General features: G+C 30.2%; 4 protein-coding genes across 7 annotated transcripts; 2 read left to right on the forward strand and 2 right to left on the reverse strand.

The window, feature by feature from the left end:
- Window positions 1-505: 505 nt before the first annotated feature.
- Window positions 506-1,366, reverse strand: LOC119600627 (trypsin delta). The gene has a single exon (XM_037951006.1). The coding sequence runs from the start codon at window positions 1,331-1,333 to the stop codon at window positions 545-547; it is 789 nt and encodes a 262-aa protein (XP_037806934.1). The 5' UTR covers window positions 1,334-1,366; the 3' UTR covers window positions 506-544.
- A 3,039-nt stretch (window positions 1,367-4,405) lies between these two features.
- LOC119600623 (trypsin beta) lies at window positions 4,406-5,336 on the forward strand. The gene has a single exon (XM_037951002.1). The coding sequence runs from the start codon at window positions 4,431-4,433 to the stop codon at window positions 5,238-5,240; it is 810 nt and encodes a 269-aa protein (XP_037806930.1). The 5' UTR covers window positions 4,406-4,430; the 3' UTR covers window positions 5,241-5,336.
- A 324-nt stretch (window positions 5,337-5,660) lies between these two features.
- LOC119600630 (trypsin beta-like) lies at window positions 5,661-6,519 on the reverse strand. Its single transcript, XM_037951009.1, has one exon. The coding sequence runs from the start codon at window positions 6,484-6,486 to the stop codon at window positions 5,719-5,721; it is 768 nt and encodes a 255-aa protein (XP_037806937.1). The 5' UTR covers window positions 6,487-6,519; the 3' UTR covers window positions 5,661-5,718.
- Window positions 6,520-7,746: 1,227 nt separating this feature from the next.
- LOC119600617 (myeloid leukemia factor) lies at window positions 7,747-14,644 on the forward strand. 4 transcript variants are annotated; one of them, XR_005231155.1, is made up of 6 exons: window positions 7,747-8,019; window positions 8,723-8,925; window positions 9,124-9,673; window positions 10,756-11,079; window positions 11,488-11,946; window positions 13,822-14,644. XR_005231155.1 is itself a non-coding variant. In XM_037950996.1 (5 exons), the coding sequence occupies exons 1-5, from the start codon at window positions 7,970-7,972 to the stop codon at window positions 14,030-14,032; spliced, it is 1,338 nt and encodes a 445-aa protein (XP_037806924.1). In that variant the 5' UTR covers window positions 7,747-7,969; the 3' UTR covers window positions 14,033-14,644. The 4 variants fall into 4 exon arrangements, 2 of the variants coding, with proteins under 2 accessions (XP_037806924.1, XP_037806923.1); XR_005231154.1 differs by lacking the exon at window positions 7,747-8,019 and adding an exon at window positions 8,401-8,664 and having other exon boundaries at window positions 13,822-13,959; XM_037950996.1 differs by lacking the exon at window positions 11,488-11,946.
- Window positions 14,645-14,918: the final 274 nt, after the last annotated feature.

Genomic DNA, 14,918 nt, shown 5'->3' on the forward strand with positions numbered 1-14,918 from the left:
ATCGAAGTAAAATGATTTGTGTTTATGCTTTTAAGGTTTAACACTTTTATGAAAAAAATACTTTTGATCTGGAAAGTAAATGTTTTAGAACGGCTCGACTTGAGTCAAGTATGAATAAGTTTATTTAAAATGTACTATACTATAAATTATAGACTAGTTAAATAATTTATTGCTAACGATTTCGTTAAACTATGAGAACTAATGCTCTAGTTTTTTAATGCTTTTCTTATCTCAGAAAAGTTCCTCAAATTTTAAAAAGAAAAGGTAATTCATTATACATTTCGATTCTTTGATAATCAGAATGATAAAATAAAACCGGTAAAAAATTATAAAACTATTTAGGTTTTTATAAAAAAAAGTGGACAATACCAATCTGCAGGGTTCGGAATAGGCATTCCTTGGCCTTATTTCCATTGTTTAGCAAAATTAGTAAAAGTGACTATAGAAGTTGCTCGAACCAAAACTGAAGTTCAAACTCATTATTGAAACTACTTTAAACTTTTTAAAATTTTAATATAAATTTTACACAATAAATTTATTATATTTACAAAAAGGCATATTCTTTAGTATTTACTTTAGCAGTTTCCTCAATCCATTGATAAAGTTGGGGCACTGAAGCATATACACCTGGGAAAGTTTTACGAGCACAACCAATGCCCCATGAAACAACACCCAATAATTCATTGTTAAGGATCAAAGGGCCGCCAGAGTCTCCTTGACAGGCATCCTTACCACCACCAGTAACTCTAGCACACAACATACGATCGGTTAACTGCAAAGGATATGATTTTTTGCAAACACTATTCTCCACATAATTGATATGGACTTCTTGCAATTGATTAGGAATGCTACCACCTTCGGTCAAAGTACCCCAACCGGTAACAGTTACCTCAGTACCAGCTTCAGGTCTAGACTTGGCCAAAGCAATAGGTTGTATAAACTCATTGAAGGGGAAATGACCCTTCAAAGTCAAGATAGCGACATCATAGTCGTTGTTGGATGTCTTGTAATTTTCATGGATAATATATTTGTTAACGGGTAATTCCCAGGTAACGTTATTTAAGTATGTGGAACCAGCTACAATACTCAATTTACTGGCATCCACACCACCGGCTACACAATGGGCTGCACTAACTATAACATTGCTCGCATAAACACTGCCACCGCAACGATGTCTGCCATTGTAACGCATAGAAATTTGATGGGGATATTTGCTAATATGGGTGGGGTCACCATCTACAATACGGCCATCGGGTAGGGGTACCATAGACTGAATATCAGCCATCAATCCTGGTACCAAAAGTACCGCTACAACTGCCAAGAGTTTAAACATTTTTTGGTGGAAAATTTTTTAAAAACTAAAAAATTTTTGTGTTAAACAATGATATTTATATGTTTATTGGATCCACTACTATATACTTTTTTAACAATAATATTTTTTGATTAAATTGAAAGGGTTAGTAAATCAAAATTTAATCTTTAAGTTTGTTTTTATTTTCCTTTCGATATCTTTGGCGAAAAATTCTGTTTTTTTGCTGTGTGTTATCAATTGAAAATTTTGTTTTATTTCAAAAGGGTTATAAATATAAGATTTATTATTTGTTAAATATTTAAGATTTTCAAAGAAAACATTTGCTGAAATTGTGGTTTTCTTAGATTGTTTAAAAGTGTATTAAATTAATAACTATAATTTTAACAGTATTTCTTATCTTTAACAGGGCTTTGAAATTAACAGCTGATTTATTGTTATTAAAAAAGTTTACATATTTTAAGGGGGATTTAAAAAATTTTAGTTTTGGTAAAGTGGATTTTAAGTTGGTTGTGGTACTCATGTTTAAGCAAACTCAGAATCGATTGCTCTATAGCAGTCATGGGCAAACATATACCACCATGTGTATTTTTGTGCGTTAAGCAGCAGAGAGATGACTGCACGTTATAACAAAATGGTGGTACACTGAGAAAAGTTTTGAAATTTGTTTTCTATTGCAAATACTTTTTACGACGAGAAAAACTCATGAACTTTTGGGCATTTTAAACAAAAATGGAATAAAGGGAAAGAGTTTTTCATTTAAGAAAAGTAGTAGTATTTTTAAAAAGTAGTATTAAATAAAACTACTGAAATATCATTAAGAAAATCACGACTTTCTATTCGATTTCGAACTTTTAAGGGATATTACCGAGATATTAACTGAACTTAATTTAAAGTTCAACTAATCTATCCAAATCAATGTTTCCTTTATATTCCTTAATACGCAATAAGTCACCAATGTGTTGATCGGTTAACCTTTTAATTGCAACAACTTTAATGTCATTTAAGGGTCCATGGCAAGTTTCATAATGCCTTTTCAAAAAAAATAAAGCTTTTCTACATATAATTTTATAACATACGACGCATTGTGCCTCACCGTCCATGTTTTCTATAAAAAAGAAATCATTTTCCCAATTTATATCAAACATTTTGCTAGGTGTAATAAAAGAGAAAAAATCATAAGCATAAAAAAATCCGCAACGTGATCTTGCTTCTACAAAAGCTGAACAGCAACTGATTTGATTTTGATCTCTGAGATCGTAACAAAGCAACAAACAAGTGGTCATTTTAGTAAAACACAGACACACTAATACACACAAGCTTATAGTGTAGGTGTGTCAACAAAGCGTCAGCAGAATTTCTTGGCCTATGCACGCGTGCATTAGAATTTCAGTTTTGCTCGTGACTGCTCTATAGTATTATAGTCGATCTGTACAGTAGTTATACAAATTTTTCAATGGAGGACGAAAACTATTAACAATATGATATCATGGATAGATTTAAATTTAGTTTAGTTTCCCTGAAACTATTTTGTATGAAATGAAGAACATCTATTCCCAGATCCTATATTAACTCCACCTTCACAATATATTAATTCCTTGTAAATAAGAGAATCTAAATTTGGATTAAGATTCCACGTCCCTCTTTTGAGGAATTCTTCAGAAATCGTTTAAATTTTAGAAAGTCGAAACCCAAGGACCAATATACACTTACCTAAAGGATTGAGCTGCGCTGAATCCTAATGGTTGCTTCAAGCTTTATTTCGAAAAAGGAAGTATATATAAAAGAGGTTAAAACTTTATTTTAAAGTCAAGAGATTGGACTTACATACCACATAACAGTTTTTATAAATGAGGATTTCTTCACGTCTCAAATATGACCAGAAATGAGTTTTTTATTTAAATTTTAGAACATGATATCTGGAAATCTTAATGGGATTGAGAAATTCTGAGTCCAGATTCGTACTCCGTGCAGCTTAATATCCTTTAGAAAAGTATTATTTATCATCTAGTTTAAAAAATTAGTTAGCCTGTGTTATTAACATTTAAATTACTTTTGATTAAGATTGCAAAGATTCTTCACCCTTGTTTCGCACTTCAACTTATTAAATCTAAGTACATATTATCATCAAAGTATTATTATTTAATAGATATATTTTAATTAAGAAAAATATTTTGTCTAGACCAGCTATACTCATGACAAATCAAATGAATAATAAACAAATTGCAGATAATCGTGTCGAATAAAAAAGTTTCTTTTTAGTTTATTTACCTGAGTCATTTAGGGAATTCTTTTGAATTTATAAAATAATCAGTTAAATTCAAACTAAAGTTTGTGAAAACATTGATAAGTAATTGTATTTCATATAAAACATATAAAAGCTTTATTAATATTATCGATAGAAAAGAAATACTCATAATTAGCAACATAAATATAAATCTATAAGAATCAGTGTACCAGCTCCTAATTGGAAGAAAACAGTAGCCAAGATTTTGTATTTTTAAAATTATATAGTTTTTTTTTTTAATTTGCTACTAATTTTGTTGTTATTTTCTTATCTTTTTACCATAATTTGTTATTATTGCTTATAGGTTTTTCATTTTAAAGTAAAAAGACTACCGAAATGTTTATAATGGATATAAACTCATTATGTTATATAAATAATTCTGATAAAACGCCTTATTGGGGATATCAACTAATAAATATAGGGTGTTCAATAGGTAATTTCTAAAAACTACAACGCAGTTTCTAAAAAGTTAAAGGAGAAAAAGTGTTTCAAAAATTTAATGGCTTTGGGTCCTATTTTAAGTTTTAATCTATTAAAATCACAAATCTATATTGTTTGTTATGTCTAGAGATTAAAGAGAAATTTAGTTTCCTTCAACCAAAAATAAACAAATTTAAAGAAAGATAAGTTTTTTTAGTTCATATAAACTTTAGCTAGTTTAATAATTGCGCGAATTTTTTTTTGAGACTTTGTTCGACTTACTATTTGATAATATACGATTATTCAGCTTTTTTTTCACAAATTTCTTTTAAAAATTAACGATTATCCATATTGCTGCTGTTGGTAGTATATAAAGTCGATCAAAAGTTTTTTAAACAATTATTTCTTTTCAAAATGTTGAAGTGTAACGGTAACAGTTTAACAGCGTTGATAGTACTTTCTCTTTTTGTAGGCCTACAGGGCTACGTAGTGCCAAGTGCAGTGGATAATAATAAAGATGGTCGCATAGTTGGTGGCATAGAGACATCTATTGAAAGATTTCCCTATCAAGTTTCAGTGCGTTTATACAGTTATATATTGATACATATTTGTGGTGGTTCTATTTATGCTCCTCGTGTTATCATAACTGCGGCCCATTGTATTAAGGGTCGCTATGCTTCGACTATACTTATAGTGGCCGGTAAATCTTCGATTATAGATCAAGAACCCGCCTTAGCAGTTGCCAAATTGATCTATAATCCGGGTTATAACAAAAAGGCCCATCTTAATGATGTTGGTCTTATAATATTAAATGAGCAGTTGGTTTACTCCCCTAATATCCAACCAATACCTTTGGCCGAGCATAAACTTCAAGCGGGCTCTATAGCCACGGTAACGGGTTGGGGACAAGATGATGAAAATGCTGAGTATATGCAAAATCATTTACAAATGGTCCAGTTGACTATAATCGATCCTGAATATTGCAATAGTCAATATGCTGCTAAAAGTTTAACTATTACTGAGGAAATGGTTTGTGCCGGAGTTGAAGATTTTACCAAGGATTCGTGTCAAGGAGATTCCGGTGGTCCCTTGGTAGTTGATGGTAAATTGGTTGGCATCGTTTCTTGGGGTATGGGTTGTGCTCGCGATGGTTTCCCTGGTGTTTACTCTAGTGTGCCTTATCATACTCAATGGATTTTGGACAATGCTGCAGAGTACCTGTAAAAAAAGCATTTCAAGTTGGCCCTTAAAGAACAAATATCTGACAAATTGTGATTATAATGAAATTAACGAACAAATTTTTTGAAAAACAAATTTAAATATTAGCTTTTAAGTACCACATTTTTTTAAAAATAACAATAATAATACTTTTTAATCTTTTATACATTAATCATAAATGAGGTTATGGTTAAATATTATGAAATAAAATCACTTTATTGTGTATTTTTTATAAATTTACTTTATAAAATCCCTTTTTATTGCATAATTATTGAATAAAAATCATTATTCCGATTTAACTTAATTTTCTTAGCGAAACTTTGTCAGACTTTCTGATTTTTTTAATTTAAAATTATGTGCTCTGTGGTCAGTCGCTTGTAATCCATAAATTACGAAAACAACACTTTTTAATTAAAAGAATTAATATATTAATTAAGTTGATCAAACTGTTTATTTATCGTAAATGTAAAAGAAGAGCGAACATTTAAGCCAAATTAGATTGAATCCAGTTGCTCAAATAAGCAACATTACTGTAAACGCCAGAGTAATCAGGACGGGCACAGCCTACACCCCATGAAACAATACCAACCAATTCTCCATTTGCTACTAGTGGGCCACCAGAGTCACCTTGACAAGCATCCTTACCGCCAGAAGAGACACCTGCACACAACATCGCTTCAGTAATTTCGTTAACACCACTGTATTGCTTTTGGCAAACGGCTGGATCGACAATAACAACAGGCACCTGTTGCAAGATGGAAGCAGCTGCACCATTTTCCTCCAAAGTACCCCAACCGGAAACAACAGCAGGAGTACCAGCGGCAGGAACTTGCGAAGCCAATTGAATGGGCTTGGCAGTAGCACCCAAGGGAATGTCAGAGGCCAAAAAAATTAAGGTCACATCATTGTTGATAGCAGAGCCATCATAATTTTCATTCTTGACAATACGTTCAGCTGCTACAACATTGTTATTACCACCAACGACAGTAGTACCATATTGTACGCTATAGGAGCTGGCGCCCAAGAAGGAATATATACAGTGGGCAGCAGTTATTACAACACGATTGTTAACAATGCTACCACCACAAATGTGGGAGCCAAACAGACGTACGGACACTTGATAGGGATATTTATCAATAGTAGTATCCTCGCCACCAACAATGCGACCATCCAACTCTGGAACTCTTGGCTTGATTACACTACCTTGAGCCAAAGTAGCCACAACAGTTAAAACAATGAAAGCGCGATACATTATGACTTTTTGAAATCGTTCACAACTCTATGGATCTTAAGAAAAAACACTTATTATTTTATAGCAAAAAATGTTTTTACCAATTTCCTAAATGATCATAAATTTTCCTAAACGACGACTGTAGATAAGACAAAAATTATAGAAAGGGAAAAAATTCTAAAATGTGCCTGTAAAAATGCAAAATAAATCTTATCTTATAGAGTTATTGGTCGATTGGTGTCTTTGTCCATGTGACGCAGCTATTGGAGTTAAAACATTTATTTTTATATTTACGATGTTTTAACTTTAAAATAAACTGTTAATAAATCATACTTGTGCATATTTAGGAGAAAATAAATCAAAAAATATTTGGACGATAACGACAAGTAATATAAACAAAAAATGCCAAAAAATTGCATTATTATTTAATATTATAAATAAACCTAAAAAATATATTTTTTTAAACATTTGTAAATATTAAAATATTTACGTTTGATCTCGACTTTAAATCGTTGATGCTTTTCGCACAAAAAATTGCCTTTCCCATTTGTTTCCCACTTTGTCATGAAAGTCAAATCAATCTTTCTGGTATTTTTATTTAAACGTCAAATGATCAGTTTTGTCGTCCGTTGTTTTTCGAGAGCGGATTTAATTGTAATTAATCTCTGATATATAACGTTATCTATTTCTAGACTTTTCTTCAAGTGTATTTTTATTAATAGGAAACAATAATGCCAATTAAACTATGTTTCATAAAAAATTTTGCGTTTAAAAATGCAGTTCATAGTAGTACCGCGGCTTAATTACAATAACATCGGATATCGTGTCTAAAACATCAGTTTTTTTTGCCATATTTGGGATCTTAGAACCGCATGAATACACCTTTTTTACAAAATCTGTCTGACATGTGGTCTGAAAGTCCATTCTATCCACATCTACTATCTACATCTGGTTTAGTATTTTGAATTTTATGATTTAAAAAAATAGTTCATTATCAAAACATTCAAACAATATTTTCTGAGTTATGACATTAAATACGATCTTTAAATTATCTGAAAAGTAGTGTAATTTAAAATTTATAACTTAAAATTTAAAAAAATAATAAAGATTTGAAACAAAATTTATATTATGGAGATTATTATGCTTGTTCATATTAAGCGGGTTTTTAAAAAACAAAAATGTTAACATCACTTAATATGAGTCTCGTTTCGAGTCTCTATAAACGCTACTATAGTGTTTTCACATAATTGTGCAATTTCTATAGCTAGCTCTTTTCAACCACTGTAATTTCCTATATTACCTCTGTATTTTCCAAGGAAATTTGTAGAATTTTCATCATTACTTCAATCAAACGCAATCAAGTCAGAAGCAAAAAAACACACCATACGATAAAACATTGAATTATTTACAAAAAAATTGTGCAAACTATTTTAATTGAAAGTGAATTGCAATTACAAGCATATAATTTACATTTAAACAGTGTTAAAACATAAATATAAACAATATGTCGCTGTTTGGTTCATTAATGGGAGATTTCGATGATGACATCTTTGGGTAAGTTGGAATGGAAGAAGAAAAAAAAAAAATAAGTGGTAGAGAAGACTGTTAAAAGCTATTGAAAAAATCGTATGTAAATGTGTATATGTTATATATTTTTTAGTTTTTATCGTATTTGGGGCGTGGAAAATTTTCTAGTTAATTGTAGGCAAAAAAGCGAAAATTAAATTAGTTATTAGGTGATTTTGAAAAGGAGAAATAAACCTAAATTGTTAAATATCTATCTGTTCAATGAAAAATGTATGGCCATTACAATGAGGTGTAGTTGGTTGTGCTGCATAAGGGTTTATTTTTTTGCTTTTTATGTAAAGCCTGCTCTGCACTACCCCCACTCTTGGCCCACCACATAAGGTGTTATGAAAATAATCAATAATTGGTTAATTTTCGAAAAAAATAAAAAGGGAAATACACTTGTTTGGAAAATTCAAGAAATTTTATTGTTTTTGATGATTAATGAAAATGGTTTTTATTTTATAGAATTGTCATATTTATTTTTTTCTTTTGTTATTTGAATTTTTGAAATTTTCTGTTCTTTAAAATGCCTCTTGATAAAAGAAAGAAAAAGAAATCGATATTAAAAGCTAAGCCTAATCTAGATGTAGTTATTTTTCAACATCCCTTTGTTATAGTTAACAATATAATGTTAGTTGTTTTTGCTTTTCTTAAGAGATCTTTGCTAATTATATTTGTTGTTTTTCAGAAATCACATGAATGCTATGAATATGCAGATGCGTTCTATGAACCGTTTGATGAATTCGTTTATGCCCGATCCCTTTAATATGTTGACCAATTTTGATGGCGGTTTCCAACAAAATGCTTTAATGGAACGTCAAAATCCTCATCCCATGGGTGGTTTATTTGGTTTTCCTGCCATGCCCAATATGAATCGTTTACTAACTGCAGGTAAGTTGTAATAAAAGCACTTATTAAACAGTTTAAAAGTAAACAACTCTAAAAAGAGACATAAAATTGTCCACAAAAAATTGTAAACAAAAATTATAAACAATTTTAAATAGATTCCAAACCAGATAATTTAATAATATGCAGTCCTTATCGTAACTTATAAATATTATATTACAAATTTATAACCTTAAATTTTAGACATTGGCAATAATGGCGGTGCAGCATTTTGTTCAAGTTCTGTCATAACCATGTCCTCTGGCCCGGACGGGCGTCCACAAATCTATCAGGCTACTAGCAGCACAAAAACTGGACCAGGTGGCATACGCGAAACACGCCGTACTGTACAGGATTCAGTTAATGGTGTTAAAAAAATGGCTATTGGTCATCATATCGGTGATCGTGCTCATATTATTGAAAAAGAACAAGATTTACGTTCGGGTCAATTGGAAGAACATCAAGAATTCATTAATTTAGATGAAGATGAAGCAGAAGATTTTGATCGTGAGTTTACAACAAAAGCACGTGGTCCCGCTGGACGCATGGGGGCCAGAGCTATATGTGCTGCCGCGCCAGTAGCACCACCACAACAAACACTTACCATCGAAGAAATTGAGGATGATGACGATGATGTTATTGAAACGGTTCCTCATGTCCAAAGGCCTTCGTCATCATCTTCACAACATCGTAGACATATGCCAGCTATACCAGCACCATCCCAACCACCATCAACTCAATTACATCAAAATAGGTAAGTCTTTATTTGTTTAACTTAAAGTTTAAGGGCATTTTTTGTGTTAATAATTGTAAATATTTTCATTTTCATTATTTTGTTTATTTGTCAAAATTGTTTTTTGTATATGAAGTCCTTAATATAAATTAAATTATTAATTTTAAAGCTTTAGCAAAAGAAAAAGCTTAACATTTAATTTATTTAGCTAAAAACGCACTTTGTGAAACAAAAAGAAATGATAGACTGTTTTAAGACAGAATTTATTTAGCTAATTCATAAGTTAAAGGAAACTACAGACAAAATTAAAACAAACCATATAAATTGTATTAACAACTTAGTATAAAGTATTTGCGGCTTAAAATTTTGTTATAATTTTGTCTATAGACTCCTTTTTAACTCAAAGAACTAAAGCTCGCCTTCCAATTTTTTTTTACAATACTCCTCATTTTGACTTCAATTTTTTTGTTTTTAATAAGTGAAATAAATGTTCAATTACAAATATTTGATCTTTTTGCAGATATAATCATTATTAAATAAAAAACACTTAATACTTGCTTAAAAGTAAAAGTTAAAGCGTATAAATATTAAAAACCAAAAACACTCCCAGCTACTTGCGATCTCTCTTCTAAATAAATAAAATCTTTTAAAAAGAAAATGCGCTTAAATTAAAAATACTAACGAAATACTTACGAAAAAATCTTAACAGCAACAAACAATACTAATTAAAACTTAAAATAATTAAATCCAAAACCCTAAAAAACACTCAGAGGTAGGCGGAAATAACTATTTTTCAAATTTATAATTTTTCAGTTTAAAAATAACATTATTATAGATTTTTTCTTAAGTTTTTATTTTTTATTATTCAAATAACAACCCCTCTTTTTAAAATCTAGTAACTCTTCATTAAAAACTTCTTTATATCAAGTATTTTCTTTTGAAATCATTCATCAATTTATACATTTGTTTTAAATATAATTTTTCTAATTATTTGGTTTCCACAAAAAACACAAAATCGCATCATCTAAATAACTCTTTTTACATACTCCAATTTAAATGTGAATGAAACAAAACAATATTTTTCTTTAAAATTCATCATTCAGCTCTACTTCTAAATTGAGTACGTCTACTACTTCCTCGGCTACCAAAATGTCGCCGTCGTCGCCATCGTCTACGTCGAGAAATAATATAAATGCTCGGTCCTCGACTACAACAATGTCTACATCATCAACACCCACGATTACGACAAGCAGCAGTAGCAGTGTCAATAACAATCCGTATTTATCGACAACTCCCAGACGTTCGACTTACCGTGGCAGTCATCATTTGACAGGAGCCTCTGCACGCAGACCTCTGCGTACGCCACCATCTTCGCCCTTAGCTACAACACCAACAATTCACAGCCACAGTACAGCATCTACGCCAAGGTTTGTGTGTTTACCTTAACAAACAAAAAACAATTATCAAACAAATTGTCTATTTTCATCACCTAAAAGCGTTTTTTGCTAAAAAAAATATTACTGCGCAAAAGCAACATTTTTCTTAATATTACTTAAAGCTTTACTTAAATACTTTTAATTCTTTAAATCTTTCAAAATATTTTGAAATATTTAAACAATTTTTGCTAAATATGTGAAAGAATGGAATATTTCCTAATACATTATTAGAACTACTTAGATTTCGTTGGCTAATCGCTTTATGCCTGAGCGCCTTACTAAAACCTTAAAACATTTATTTTTATAAAAATTTTGCAAAACCATATCTCAAAAACCAAACAATTCCAATCATATTTAACATCATTATTAAATCTCAAATCCAAATTTCTCTCTATTTAGAGATTGGCGTTTATATAACCCACGTTTCTATCGCAAGTAAACACAATCAAAAAATAAAACGATAATAAAATGTTAAAGCAAAACCAACCAACAACGATCGCGAAGAATGAAACCCGATAATGTATTGCAGAAAACCACAAGAAAAATATATGATAATGTTTTGAAATAATGCGTTCAGCTTAATATTATTACTACGACATATAGCAAAATAACTACCACCATCCATCCATATACTCCACACATGTTTATTATACAAGTAGTTTTAGAATTTCATCGCATAGATATCAAATGATAAAACAAAGGCAACGTGCATCATAGATAATTTCTAACAAAGAAACGAATACGTTTTACCTTTTTCTGGTCCACAAAACGATTTTTTTCTCTCTTCTCCTCTCTGTCTCTCACCAACCACCACCATCTAGTGAAAATTCTTAAGCAACAACGTACCTGGGTCTACGTGTAAGATTTTTGTTTAGTTTTCTTAATCATATCCACATAATTTACCTGCATAAAACTTCCTAATCCATTCACCTTCCTTTACTTTACTACATATACATTGGTTTTATTGACATCATCAATATTTTGTACAAATCTGTAAATATGTTTCCATCATTGGATTTAAATGCTTAAATTATTTACAACATTTATAAATTATGGCGTGTGTCTTTTCTACATTTACATTTAAAAAGGAACATGTGTGTGTTTGCGTCGTCTAATTAACTTCAAATCTTCATATGTGTATTATATTATTTATTTAATTCCTGCGATGTTTGTTTGTGTTTCGTTTATTTATTTCATTTTAATTTGTGGTTTGCTTAATGTTTTAAAATGAAATGAGGAAATTAAAAATAGAACATAAAACATGATGACGGCGACTACGGGTGGTAGCTTTATAACAATGAAACAATGGCTTCTTTCGAATTTAATAATTTTATATATATATATTTACTTTAAAATTGAGTTCATAATCATGACATTTTATAAATCATTTTATTTATTATATACATTATTTATTTATATTTCTATATTTCGTACGAAAGTGTACTCGACAAAATACTTAAATAGACAACTAGCTGTACACTTCTTTAAAGTTTATAGAAATAACATTGGGCTGTATTTGATTATATAAAATAAAGCCTATTTTTATACACAAAAGTTGTCTTAAACAGAGCAACTTTTTCTGTAGAAAAGTTGTCTGAGATAAAGCAACCTTTTCTATAGGAAAGTTGTCTGAGATAGAGCAACCTTTTCTACAGGAAATTGGTCTGCGATAGAGCAACCTTTTCTATAGAAAAGTTGTCTACGATAGAGCAACCTTTTCCATAGGAAAGTTGTCTGCGATAGAGCAACCTTTTCCATAGGAAAGTTGTCTGCGATAGAGCAACCTTTTCTATAGGAAAGTTGCCTGCGATAGAGCAGCCTTTTCTATAGGAAAGTTGTCTGCGATAGAGCAACCTTTTCCATATGAAGGTTGTCTACGATAGAGCAACCTTTTCCATAGGAAAGTTGTCTGTGACAGAGCAACCTTTTCTATGGGAAAGTTGTCTGCGATAGAGCAACCTTTTCTATAGGAAAGTTGTCTGCGATAGAGCAACCTTTTCTATAGGAAAGTTGCCTGCGATAGAGCAGCCTTTTCTATAGGAAAGTTGTCTGCGATAGAGCAACCTTTTCCATATGAAGGTTGTCTACGATAGAGCAACCTTTTCCATAGGAAAGTTGTCTGTGACAGAGCAACCTTTTCTAAGGGAAAGTTGTCTGCGATAGAGCAACCTTTTCTATAGGAAAGTTGTCTGTAACAGGGCAACTTTTTCATAGAAAAGTTGTCTGTAACATAACTTTTTCTAAATTTGAAGTGTGAAATCAAACAAATCTAGATCAATTGAAAATTAATCTTTAAAAGTTGTTAAATTTTGTAAAATAAATTTTAAAAGTAGAAAAAATCCTTTTTAATACAATTAACTTCTTGCGACCCTTTAAGTTTATACTAAAAGCATATTGTATATGTAAACTAAAGCGAGAAAATTCACAAACGACTGTTAGTTATTAAACAAATGCATGCACTGTTTTTGTTAAAAATGCCTTAAATTTTTTGTTTATTTTGTTTATGTCATACAATAACATTTTCATGAGACAGTTTTATTTGTTACCCATGCTATAATCATTTAATTATTGATTTACTATTCAAATTTATATAATTTTTCATTCAATTAACTTCTCTTTACAATTTTAAACTCCTAAATGTTTAATACTACTCCTTTTATTATAATGTTTTTATATAAAACTATAACAATATGTTAAAATACAATAATAAAAATATATTTTTGAAATTTACAGCGTACATCCACATCCTTATAATAGCTCGGCAGCCAGACGTTCCCATCATCATCACCACAGCCACCACCATCAGCATCGTCCTAAACAACATGCAACAAAACAACAGTATACAACAACTACTACTTCTGCTAACAGCAATAATCAAACATCTGTCTCTCCGTCACAACAACAACAGCAACAACCCCGGGAGGAAGACAGCAACTCCAAATAAATGTGACCAAGAGTTTAAGAAATTGCAAAAAAGAAAAACTTCCATGTTTTTCTTAAGATTTGTTTTGGGAACGAACAGAAAATTATATTAGGATTACTTATTAATTAACTATGGACAAAATTATTAATATTATTTACCTTATTTTATCATAAAAATTACATTTAGTTTAGTTTTACTACAATAATATCTCAAGAAAATTCTTTCAACTGTGTGAATGAGTCCGAGAGAAAGAAAGTACGCAAGATAAATTCCAAGTATGATTGTTGTAACAAACAAAACTTTTGGTCTTTGTTGGTATGGCTGGCCGTGTTAGTTGGCAAAGAATTTTTCTAAAATTGAATTTTTTAAATCTTTCTTTTTTTCAATACAAATTTATAATTAATATTATTTTTTATATATTTTAAGTTTCTTTTTAATAACAATATTCTTGTAATGGAATTTTCAATTTAATTTGATTTCCTTTTTATGTTTTTTACAAAATTCAAGTCCTTTAAATTAAAAAATTCAATTTCATTTATGTTCTATTTTAGTTTTATTTAAACGTAATAAAACAATATCGTAAAGTAATGTAGTATGTAATAAAAAATAACAAAAAAAGCAAACAAGTAATAATTATAATGAAAAATCTCTTAAACAAAACAAAAACAAACAAAATGTATCTAAAATGTTTCTTGAATAAAACAAAAATTAAATAAAACCTCAAGATAAAGTGGAGAAAAGACCGTGGCAAATTTTGTATGGTGCATTTTAATTGCCAGCAAATGAAGGCATACTTTAGGGATTTGCATATAAATAATTTGAGGTGAAAAAATAAACCGGCATTTTCAAGGCATACCTTAAGGCGGTAAAATTAAAAAATTTCAAAAATAACCCTACTAGTCATTTC

This window comes from Lucilia sericata, unplaced genomic scaffold, assembly GCF_015586225.1.
Source record: "Lucilia sericata isolate MDLA Ls3-8-SP2 unplaced genomic scaffold, ASM1558622v1 Contig000118F_arrow, whole genome shotgun sequence".
NCBI lineage: Eukaryota > Metazoa > Arthropoda > Insecta > Diptera > Calliphoridae > Lucilia > Lucilia sericata.